At 35.0% G+C, this 12,754-nt stretch overlaps 1 protein-coding gene across 4 annotated transcripts in view; it reads left to right on the top strand.

Moving 5' to 3' along the window:
* Nucleotides 1–12,754, top strand: part of MCTP1 (multiple C2 and transmembrane domain containing 1) — a 550,214-nt gene that overhangs the window by 466,759 nt on the left and 70,701 nt on the right. For all 4 annotated transcript variants that reach the window (XM_068533874.1, XM_068533867.1, XM_068533860.1 and 1 more), the window contains one exon: nucleotides 9,134–9,187. In XM_068533874.1, coding sequence (XP_068389975.1) covers nucleotides 9,134–9,187 — 54 coding nt within the window. The remainder of the gene's footprint in view (nucleotides 1–9,133; nucleotides 9,188–12,754) is intronic.

The following is a 12,754-nucleotide window of genomic DNA, read 5'->3' as shown; positions in this document are numbered from 1 at the left end:
CAAACTAAAATATGCCTTCAAGGGCATTTTCTGTCATGTGTTATTGAATTTACTTCATCATTCAAGAAAAAAGAAAATAGTCATGATACCATATCACTTATTTTTTAAACAATTACAATATTCTGGTAACATGCTTAAATGAGAGACAGTTCACCTAAACAAAGTTTCCAGATATGTTACACTCCCATGGGCAACAGCAGAAACATCTTAAAAATGAGTGTTGCCACTACCACTTTACAGTTGGTAGAGGTTAAGAGTCCAAACTTTGAAATTACAAAGACCTGGCATTACATTTCAGACCTTCCACTTGTTAGCTGTATGAATTTATTCATTTCCCTAAGCCTCAGTTTCCTCACCAGTAAAATGGGGATAATACCTACTTTTGTTGAGGTCTTATGAGGATTAAAGAGACAGCACACTGTGTTAAGCATATAGTGAGTGCTCAATAAGTGATAATTAGGCACCTGATTATGTATAAAACAGGGCAAACCAGTGGGGGTAAAATGGGTGTTTAAACATAGTAGAAGTAACCACATCTCTTAAACAGTTCACTTGTAAGAACTATTGAAGAGAATGGTTTTCCATGGCCATTAGTCCTTCTTGGTTTTGAACTTGTGGACAAAGATAGTAAAATTGCCACAGAAAGATTTCCTGTGTCTATAATACCCCTACTATATATATGGAAGTCCCACAAAATGAAAACTACATTTTTATCAACAAAAAAAGCTGACAAAGAAATTTGAACAACCCTCTACAGATTAAAGCTTCTTGGAAAATGAAATTTATAGAAATACCAAAAATGTATGCCATTTTACAGATCATATCCATAGATATTTGGAAGAAACATTTTTCTTGATTATAGTAATACAAATCTCCACCATGCACAGGGCATAAAGACAAAGGCCAGCAGCACCATGAGCAGAGAACAGGGCATTTCCTTCCCTGAAACCATCACTGAGTCCATAGCAAAATACTCTTTCCTAACAGCTTCACTCTGGATGTTGACTAAGAGAAGGAGAAAGGTAAACCTACTAGCATACCAGGCCTGGGCACAGGGACTAATTTTAATAAATCAGAATAGAACATGAAAATGTCAACTTAATCAAGCATTTAAATTTTATTAATCAAGCCTAATTTTTATGAGTGCAAATAATCACTGAAGCTGGACAAATTTGTTCTCGATTGCATCAGAAACATAATTTTAATATTTAATGGACTGATGAATTTAAATGGAGAATTATCTTTATGAAACATGTTCCTCATAATTTGCCATTAAGTGAGAAATTTTTTAAAACTCAACATAAATCTTACATAAAGGTTATTTAACTAAATGTTGGTACTATAAATATTATAAATACATTATGCACTAATTTAGCAATCACACAGTACACTACATAAAGCTGAAATGATAAGTGGACCAGGCAAGCTTTTCCTAGAATATAGAGCTCTGGGAAGCTCATGAGAAAATGGATACAGAGGTTTTGTGTGAGGTTTCCTGAACATCCTTTTCATGAAGGCTTTTGTGCTACAATTCACCATTCACCATACACATTCTTTCCAGTTCCAATGTAGAGACCTACATAGGCTGTCTTTTGGGAGGTGATTATTCTTTACAAAAAAGGTAAAAAATATTTTATCATTGTTATTTATAGAAAAGAAATACAAGGAAAAAACTGAAGTTTTCTATGATTTTTTGACATTCAAAATCTGCTCCATTTTTAAAGTTAGACTTTCTGACATAATGTTCTCAGGCCTCAAAATATTCTAGGCACAAGGGAAAAAAAAGAAGAAGAAAAATCAAATTAGCATCAGAATATTTTTCTCTTCAAATGTCCACCTATTCTTCTCACCCCCTCTACTACTCCCAATTACATTGCTTAAAATAGGCAGTAGCAGTGAATTTTTGTAAAAAGTAAATCAAACCTAACAGAGCAATATGGCTCAAAAGTTTGCTCATGTTAATCTCCAAGATTAATAGTTTTTTGTTTTCAAATTCTATTGTTTAAAGGTACCTAATCTTCCCGAAGTGTAGCATTTACCTTTATTATATCTGCTAAACTATGCATTTACCTGAAAAGAACGTCTTGCCTATTGCAACTCTAATGCTCCCAAACATATCTGATGGGGTTAGAGTGAAGAACATTTCTGAGAAGACTGGAAAAGACTGGAGATCATAGCAGCTCCCTCCCCCTGCTTTGCAGAAAATGTTTTAAATAGATAATGTGTATTAGACACTTTAAAAAAATTCCTAAGGTTGTTTTTAAAACCTGAGACATTTAAAATTGTGCCCTTTTTTGTTACAAATTTGTGCTTCTGGAATGGAAACTTGGTTTTATAGAGAGAGGCTAAAGCATATAATTTTCTTTTTTATTTGAAATCTGTTTATTATTAATGAACAAAAATGTTTTGCTTTGAAAATAGTAAATTTTATAAGATAGATTAGTGGTAAGTCTAGTTATCTTTTAACTTCATTTGCAAAGCACATTAAACAATTCAATTTTTTGGCCTTTTGTATAATTTTTAACCTGAAAAATAACATTGCTTCAAGAAAGCATTAGTATTTAAAAAGCACATTGCAGGTTAATAGTTGACCTGTTTTTTCCCTGCTCAATCAAATTAACATGCAATATTGTAAAGACGCCAAGATTAGAATTTTCCCTACAAGCGAAAATACAATACATTGTGAAGCCTTTAGATGGAGACATAGTTCAAATAAACACTAGAATTCTGTTCACAGTGCTTTGTGTAAGTATAAAAATGAACATTTAAGGATACTGAGAAGGAAATATGAAAAGAAATTCATTTAAGATGCTTATACTGATTATAGAATTTATATTGTATTTAGCCTTTCTTAATGGAAGGGTTTTTCTGCATATTAAGCTGGCAAAGACTAAAAGGTTACATACTCTTGGCCAGTAAAGTAAATTTACTGTCCTTGCACCTTACAGCAAAGCATATTATACTGCAAATAAGAATGCTGTTGTTGATGATGCACAATTCAGGCCATATGTAATCAGTGGCATGCATCAAAAGTCATCTGATAGCCACATTAAAGCCACATTTCCTATTAAGAATCAGAATAAATTATAACATGGCACTTCCCAGAATGAGCCAAGGAAACGCATTCTGCAAGAAGAAATAATTGTATTTGAGTGTCTCTGTAAAAATCCGGAAGTCTTTTAGCAGTAAGTAATAATGCTTTTCTTTTTAGTCTGCCTTCTTTTGTATTGCAATATATTCAGCTTCACTGGCAAGCCTATCACACTAATTATTATTACATCTAGTGGTTCAGTTATCTTGATGACTACTGTAGCTGAAATACTCCAAGGTCAAATTCTTAATAACGTGAATCAAACTAAGCAGCCATCATACATGCAGTTGCTTTTGAGATAGACTAAACAGTGTATTCCAGACCTGTTTATGGGTTTTATTATTCTTTCAGATGTGGAGTAAATTATACGTACAGGTTAACTGCACCATTCATTTCGCAAAAGTTCCTTATCAAAAATCTTGAGAGGTGCAGGTGTCCTGTGGTGAAAATGACAGCACAGGCGCACCTATAATGATCTTATTGACCACAAAAGTCTTCAGCCCAACCTCCAGTGCTTTTAAGTGATCTGAGATAATCTGAGTGGTTGGTTATATGCATCTTCTCAATTCATAGACTTTCAATAATTTCATATGATACTTGCACGTGTAATACATCCATTGGCACACAAATGCCTGTTCTGCTTGGTTTATGTACACACAAAATGGTAAAAATGAACTCCAGACCATGTTGAAGCAAACTGTTCTACCCAAATTCCTCCATATCTCTAGAGTGGAAATAAGCATTTAGTTTGTAATGTATCCAAATATAAGCATCTGTACACATTTGGATGTTCTATGAATATAAAATTAAATATGAAACTTCTTTCTTTTGTGACAGTTTTCTTTCTTTAATTTTTTAACATCACAGTTGCACATCTGGACAGCAGTGATTTCTTCTTTAATTTAAATGTGTTGCTTTTTTATAGACCGTTTTGAGTAAAGCAATTTGAATTGTGCAACTATTCATTCTGAACATAGAAAAACATCCATTTAATTCAAAGATTATTTCTGAGGGAAAAAGTAAACACATAAAAGAAACTGGTTTGTGTCAGCTTTGGCTTTCCAGGGTTTTTGGCTTTGTGGTACTCAATACTTATCTTACAAAGGTAACATAACCAAGATTTTTCCTTTTTTGTTTAAAGAGATATAAATAAGTGGAAGACTTTAGCCCTGGGAAAATCATAATACAAAGTGTTTTAAGAATTATTCATGGAACTTTTAACCCCCTTTTGTCATTTTAGCTTTCAAACATGCACCCTAGATTAGTATTAAAAAGCAGGACTTAGTATCCACAGTCCCGTGATGATTTTAATAGTGAAGTTTACCCGAATCTACTTTTCCTCATCCTTTTACTGTCTTGGTCTGCCTTTTCTGCATCCTGCTGGTCCCCTCCCTTATACATCTTTGTCTAGTGGAGTAATTCTAAACATATTGTCATATTTTTGTTCAGATTACCAGCATCATTTTTAACATTTTCAGCCAACTAAAATTTTATTTCCTTGCAAATCATAAAGCATTTAGTTGTATCAAATTATAATTAAAAGTCATATTAATAGACCTCCTATACAACTGTATAAAACATACAGATTCTTCAGATGCAGTTTTGCTCCATTTTGAAAATGGATTTTTAAAATATACAGCTACGTATTATATTTTATATGATAATGACAAATGTTCAGCAAATGTGGACTATGAAAGAAGAAATATTATGGTTTTTAAAATAGTGTTACCTGCTTATTCTTTGGCTGTAATGTAGCTGGAACGCTGCATTAGGCTCTGTCTACGTGTGTTTTTTTAAATGTCATCTTTATTAGTATTACATTCAAGGAATAGTACCAAGAATCAGTTTCTTTCAAGACCTTCCTCCAGTGTGTGGCATATAAGTCTGTGACGGGCGACATTACAGAAGGTCATGTCACTTTTAACTGCTTGCATTACATCTTTCTGATTTCCCTAGTGCCCTTCCTTTGTTTGATTAATACTACTTGCTTTCAAGCAAGGTATCAGAAAGCATAATTTGGAAAAAGAATTCTAGGGCCAATCTGAGATATTCCCCCTTATGAAAAGAGGAAAAAACCCAACTTTGTAAAAATTTATCTTTTCTAACACATGCATTTTTTTCACTCTTCGTTTTTTTTTTCCTCAAGGAAATCCTACAGATGTGTTGTTATTAAATTATTGCTGACAAATGTTTGGGCAACTGGACTTTGTATACTTGAAAACAAAACTATGTAGCACTTATTTGGTTTTATTTGAAGAGGAAAGAGCTGGAATTTGAGACTGGGACTCCTTTATTTTATTTGTTTCCTTAGTTAAGTGTTAAACTCCAGCACTCTCTTTCTAAATAGTAGGTGTTACTTCAGTTCTCTGGGAAAGGTTGCAATTTTGTGCAATCATTAAATGCACTTCAGTGATATATACAGTTTGTTTTTAAAAGCTCAGTTTGCAGTTTCTGTATTCATTGCATTTGGCCAGGGCTTATGTCTTAGAGCACAGCCCAGCTTCTGAGACACTGTTGCCTTTAAAGCCATCCATTTCATTGGACCCTTAAAGCCTGAAAATTAGTTGTAAAACCATTATTTTAACTGGGAATCTTTATCCATGACTCTACCTGTGCCCCTTTATATGTTCCTTAGTGTCAATGAAACATGAACCAGAATTGTGTATGTCATTCAGAACCCTGAATATTTTGCCCAGGAAAAAATATATATATCATTTAATTTCCAAAAATTAATGTTTAAATATTATTAAATTGATGTTATTTCTACTTTTATTAGTAGCTCACATTTTTTAGTACTTCGGTACAGGAACTGCGCTGAATACTTTAAATACATTGTCTCATTGGACCCCTAATCAACACTGTGGGGAAGGTGCTATTACCATCTCCATTTTCCAAGGCACCTTAAGCTTCATCTGAGCAAACCATAATAGTGGGATACATTCTGAAGCAGCTTAAAGGCATCACTAGGAAACCATCTGTATTATAAATCCTCACTTGTAGATGTTTATGTTGTAACATTAAAAAGTCACTGGAGGAGGGGAAAAGCCCTCACTCGGGTGCTACAACACAACACAAAGGCCTCTCGCTAACACAACACTTTTCTGCCAAATGTAAAAGCAAATAGTTGTGTTTGGGTGATTCTGGCTGCGCATTTGTGGGGCAGTTGTGCGTAGCCAATTACCCACTTGTGCAGGGTGGGAACAGTTCGGGTTTTGCAAATGAAGAGCCTGATTCTGTACACCTTTTGAGTCCTTCTTGAACATAAGATCTGCAACTGATCTGTGAAATGCATAAATTAACTTCTTGGTTTTTTTATGGTTCAATAATATTTTGAATCTTTGAAAATCAACTTAAAGATAGTGGAGATCTCCAAATCTTAAAGTAACAGTTAAATATCCATGCTTTCTATTGCCAGGCAAATCTTTGAAAACAGTTTGAATATTTGCTTTTATTAATCTGCATCATTGATTAGGTATAAGTCTTTGCAGGTGAGCTAGTTGAGTTCTGTGAGATAAATGATAGGCCCTCTACCAAAATGCATGTTCAAAGATATGAAACATAGATGAGGTTTTCTTCTGTTCAGTCTATCAACAAATATTTCTTGAATACTTATTATGAACTGCTAGGCACAATCTGATACCATTCTGCCTTCCTTGCACTGTAGTACGACGGTAAGTACTGAAGAGGAGAGATACATAATACATTCTTAACAATAACCACCTAAAATATTGTTTGATTTTTATGTATAAGAATAAAAGTATAATATTCATTTCATTTTCCATATTTGATATATGACTCTACATGAGTAATTTTAGGAAAAAATTACTTAATCTAATATATATCAAATAATCATATTGTATACCTGAAATATATATAATTTTTATTTTTTAAAAATAGATAATGACCAACCTTAAAATATTACTTAATATAAATCTAAAATTTATAACACCATTTTATAAGAGATACAAAAGTATAATCATTAAAAGGATCATGTGAGAAGTCAATCGTTTTTTTGTTTTTCTTTTCCTTTTTTCCCTTTTTTATTTTTTATTTTTGGGTTTTTAGAACTGGGCAGGGTTTCAGAGCTGGCTCTGCTATCCCACAATCTGGGTTTGAGTTCTAGTTTAGCTACTTGCTGTGTTAGGTGAATTCTTTTGATGCAACACAATGTACTGAAATATTGTGACTGCCTCTCCTATTTCAACCTCCATCACAAAGGTCCCAGTTTGGAATAGCCTGGCATACAGCACCTCAATTATACATTGTCACTATTGTTGTCTATATATTTATGATATGCATGCTTCAAATTTTCAGGAAGTTAAAAGTCAACATGAAAGGCTCTCTGATGGCCCCCATTTAAATTCTATTGGATTATAAGCCTCTTGTGGGCTGACATGACTATAGATGAAGTATATGTGTGTTATTCATCTTTCTATTCCCACAGTCCCTAGTACTGTGTGCCTTGGACAAGGGCATTTGTAATAAATGCTTATGGAGTGGCTGAGTATAGTTAGAATGTCAAGAGTCCTTCTTTCTTGCTGAGGCTGAACTACTTTATATGCCCCCAAAATCAGTGTAAACTCTAACCCGATACTGGAAACAGAACATTGTGCTACTCTGATTCTTTTGAAATGCTGAGTGTCCAAATGAAAGACCACCAGATTCTACCACTTAATAGAAGATTTAAAGTATGACATTAAATTAAGAACAATTTCCCAGTGTCAGATGCTTTTAGTTATATATCAGTTCGTGAGAACTAGAAGTTTGTGTTTGGGCTCTTCTTTTAAATCCGTTAATGCTTTTAGAAACTTTGAGAAAAATTATTAGGATAACTGAGGGTCCTGACGTATTATCTCAGTTTATGTAACTCTTTGTTTAGTAAGTCTTAGTTACTGAAGTTTTCATTCATAGCATATTCCTGTCTCTATCCTAAAGCCACATGAAAGAAGAGCTAGCTATCTCTGTCTTCTAAAGTTAGGAGCTTTGGGAGAAAGGTTTTAAAATATTTGATAACCATGATTCTGTTGAGTTTATTCAGAGATAAAGATACTGGATAAAAAAATAGAAGCACCACAAGAAATTATATCAAATGGCATAAATACAGTTATAAGTTAGCACTTACCTGAATAAGAGCTCCCCCCAGAGTTTTAAAATTTTTGGATTCCATGGAGTGTGTGTGTATAAAAACATGATAAAACACCTGAAATGGGGTGAGGTCTCATTTGTAATGCCTGTAGTTATATATTGATCCAGGCAAGGGGAAATTGTTTGGCAAATCCAAAATGACTATACCATTCTGCTGAAGTAGGTAAACCAGGAGCCATTAAAAAATGCATGCGTGCGTATCTATCTACGTGGGTTATATATACATAATATACACATTTGATTATTGAACACATCTCTTATTTTCTTTCAGTAGTAATATTCATTCTCATAGCGTAATCCATGTGTAAAATCACAGAGAATTAAAATTAGAGTTTCAGGTAATCCACAAAATGAACAAGTAATTCAGAGATGGTCAAGAGTTGACACTTACATGTCAGAATTAAAATTGGAGCCATGAAAGATATTGTTAGCTTTATGCCATAGCTCACCAGCATGAATCAATGAACAGGCATAGATTTTTATCTTAAGGTTTGGTGACAAGTAAATTAGAAATAGCAGAGCTGTTTTCTGCTTAGTTATCTAGCTCCAAATTTAAAGTGCCTAATTAATATAGACAATGGAGTAGGTAAAAAAAGAAATCTCCTGATTTAAAGCATCCTTCAAATTAGTGTTAGTTTACCTTATGCATATTTCCAATTCTTTAAATTGTCACAGAACATTTCACACAAATAGGGTTCCCCTGACTGTCATTCAGTTCCCTGGTGTTCATCAATTAAAGGCATAGCATTTTCCTAATCTCTATCTCTAGATCAGATATTCCCTCTCAGTGCGTCTGTTTCAAATGTTAATAAAGTTTTCACTTCTAAAAGGTTCAAAATGACAGAACAAAATTCTCTCCTTTAAGAGCATGAAAACGACTTCTGTTTCTGTCTGCAGGTAGTGGAGGACATGCTAGAGGACGAGGAAGAAGAAGATGACAAAGATGACAAGGTAATTATCTTTCCCAGCACTTGGGTACCTGGGGATGGGGAAATGTAGACATGACACTGTTTTCACAGACAGTTAAAAAGGAGTTGAAGTGTTTGAGTCCAGAAAATTGGACAGTGCTGTTTATCATCCTAACAATGCCACTGCATGTTGCAAAGAGGGAGAGAGGGCTATAAATCGTCTTCGCTTTTGTCCAGAGCTGGGTCAAATATTTTTCTGCCAGGAACAAAAAAAGAAATAATTCAGCTTGTCTGGAACTTGATAGCTCTCACGAAGATAACGGCAGTGACAACTGTTTTTGAAGGGCAAAAATTTGTCCTATCTTGAGTATTACAAATCAGGCTACACTTGGGGGGAAGAGAGCAGTGAAAAAAATAGCAGCCTGCATGTGTCAAACATGGATATTGTCATCTGTAATTTTCCAAGAATTGCTCAGCAAAAGAACACGTGTGCGGAGGGCTCCAGAGGGCATTTAAATAAACCCGGTGCTCACTGCCCTGGCTTAGACTTGGAATGGCCCGCGGCTCCTTGGTCAGGAAAGTCTGTTCAGAGAGGCTCGTATTTCGATTGCTGGTTGGCTTGTGGTTGGTGACCACAGTAGATAACAGCTAGTTTCTGGGACCGCTTGGATTGGTTGTCCCCTGGGGAGAGGGGACAGCTGGAAGGAGGGATCAGAATGGCCTTGCACCACCGCAGCAGTGGCTGAGGTCGGAAGAACAGCTTTCTATGGCAAGGAGGCTAGGGATGCTGGTTTATCATCATCTTTGGGCACTTCTAGATCTAAAATCTAAAAAGTCTTAGGGTGCGATTGGGGGGCGGGGAGTGACTGAGGGGAGAGTGAGAATATCATTATTTCCACATTGTTCAGCCTATAACACCAGATTTTGACCTTCATGGAATCTATCTGACTTCTGTTACAGTAAAGCACTGAAATTTTTTAAAGAAAGGAGAAAAACAGTGTATCTTAATTTACGCCCTTGACCTTTGATTCAAGTAGAGATGTACACTTGTATCCCAGTATAAGAATTTGAGTGCTGGAAGCAAGCATTGGAAATGTCAAAAAAATTCACAGTGATTAGTTAACTTCCCAAATGATTTTTTTCCTGACATATTCAATGCTGGAAGGAAAACAGAAACATACACATACACACACACTTTCTCCCTTCTACTGCTATTTGAAACATTTTTAAATTCATAGAGTTTTTATGTGAGATTTTTCTTCTGGACATCATTTAGTCATTAGCAACATCATCAAACATAAAGTAACAAAATCTCCTTTCTGCAAAAACACATATGTGCTTGTTTTTAATGTTGAATAACATGAGCATACACTTCTGGCAATAAATGATATGATTTATTGTTAAGGTCAGTTGTAGAGCTGTAGAGAGCTTGTATTTAAACTCAGCATGCCAGCTCTGAATCATCATTTCTCTGCTGATAAACACTGAGCTGCCATCCATTTATGGCCATTTTCCCTTGCTTGTTGCTGCTTTATTATTAAAGCCACCTTAAAGGTCCATTCTGGTAGCAGGCGTTTCCCGAGAAATGTTAGTAAGTGGAAACCCTTGGTGAAGCCTAGTACTTCAGTGCCCCTGCTTGAAGTCAACCTATATTTTTTTAGCCAGTTTGTTGATATTCTATACCACTAATCTCCCTTTTTGGTCATCTTTTAATAGAGAGGATGTTAGGAGTGGCACACTGTTAGATGTTAGCACACCTGGTTAACCGGTTCACCAAAACATAGATGTCAAGTAGAACATGCCAGGGTGGAAACAACCCCAGATCTCTGGAGTGGCATCTGTTGTTATCCAGTGTTTGGTTGTCTGAGATTGACACCCTGGTTCTAACATATTTTCAGGTCTCGTTACCAAAGTTGATTGAAAGCAAGCGCTTAAATGACTGTGTGAATTTAACTGTATTCTTCTGTACAGGATGCAGACAAACAGTGTGTTTTCCATATGAAAGGATTGTGAGCAGATTTTCATAAATCCAACCCTTTATTTGAGTCATATATAAGGAGGTTTTGCTTTTTTTCACTCATAATGCAATTGATAGTATAAAAATCATATCTGAACAAAAAGAAGATTTCAAATATAATAATTTACAAGAGACTTGCGTCATAGAGGGAAGAATCTTAGAGTGGAAGGCTTATATTCTGGAAATACAAAGTTTTTAATATAAGAAATGAAAACATGAAAGGATCCTTCAAGTTTCTATTTACCAGTTTCCGTCTCTCGACTGGCTCTCGCAGTGGTAAATGTAAGTCTTGGCTATCAGATGTGTCTGAGTGGGAGAAGGGTAATTTCCTACTTTAAAAAATTCATTGGTTCCTCTATTTAAAGTTTGTGTATAGAGTCATGCGTAATGGAGTTTCATGAGAAAACAAGTGTGTTTTTTTGCCATACGAGCAGGTACTGACCTCTAGCTCTCATTATTTCTCTGTTTTCTCATATGGTATAATAGTGGGGTCAGGTCAGTGGGTCCTCTTATAGGATAAAAGTAAAAAAGATTAATAAATGTGCCAAAGCCTCACTTTAATTGAACCTGAAGCATATGTTGCAAGTATGTAAAATATGTCCCAGATGTTTCACCAGGGCTAGTGTCTTGGCTTTCCCTGATTACCACAAGGCAGCTATTAGTCCTGTAACCTTTGGACTTGGGGGTAAGTGGGGTATTACGTGGCACAGAATGAGAGCACCTGTTTTCCATTCAGCAAAGACCCCTGGCAGGCTTTGCCTAAGCCCATTCATATGTTTTCACTTAGCAGATTGTTGGGCGATTATGAAAAGTGTCTTTCTTTAGAGCCAGCATTGATATTAGTCACTCACAATGAAAGGACAAGTCATTGGCTACTTGACAAGGTCTGTGTGAGCAGAAACTGAAGTTGTTCACTTCTTTTGAGCTTGGAGTGTTTCCCCTCAACATAATTACATAGATGGCATATATAGACACAGGTATAAGAAGTTGAAGCAAAGATGATAATTACTTAACAGAATAGTTTTGTAATAGCTTTTCTTTAGTACTGACTTTAGCACCTGGGAAGACTTTGGTTAAAGTTGGTAAAAACAAAGTCATGATTTACCTGGATTCCCAGATCTTGAAGTTTTTCCACATTATGGACTATGAGTATTTTTTCGTAAGTTCTTCCTTTTTACTAAAACAGCTAATCATTAATCAGATGAGGGTTTGTGATGCTCAGACTTATTCTTTATTCTAAGAATCCATTGTCCACATTTGCTTAAATCTAAAATTAGGTGGCTTCTCTCTTAATCCAATTCCATGGTTTTCACAAAGGCAGAGAATATGGGTTTTAAATGGTGAGTCTTAGTTATAAATCATTGACTTGTTAATATTTTCACTTATATCTGCATTATGTCATAGCTCTAGGTTAAGCTGTGCTGGAGATGAAATTTTTCTTGAATTAAATGTTAGAAAGACATCATATTGCATTCTCATTTGCCTTTGTTGTAAAGCATTCTTTCATCCATCAACCACAAAGTCACAGTTTGATCTGATTTTTTTACCTGACACCAAATTCTGCCTTTGTGGTTAATACAATATCTTTATAAA

This window comes from Eschrichtius robustus, chromosome 2 (genome assembly GCF_028021215.1).
Source record: "Eschrichtius robustus isolate mEscRob2 chromosome 2, mEscRob2.pri, whole genome shotgun sequence".
Lineage (NCBI taxonomy): Eukaryota > Metazoa > Chordata > Mammalia > Artiodactyla > Eschrichtiidae > Eschrichtius > Eschrichtius robustus.
This window is presented reverse-complemented; position numbering and strand designations above follow the sequence as displayed.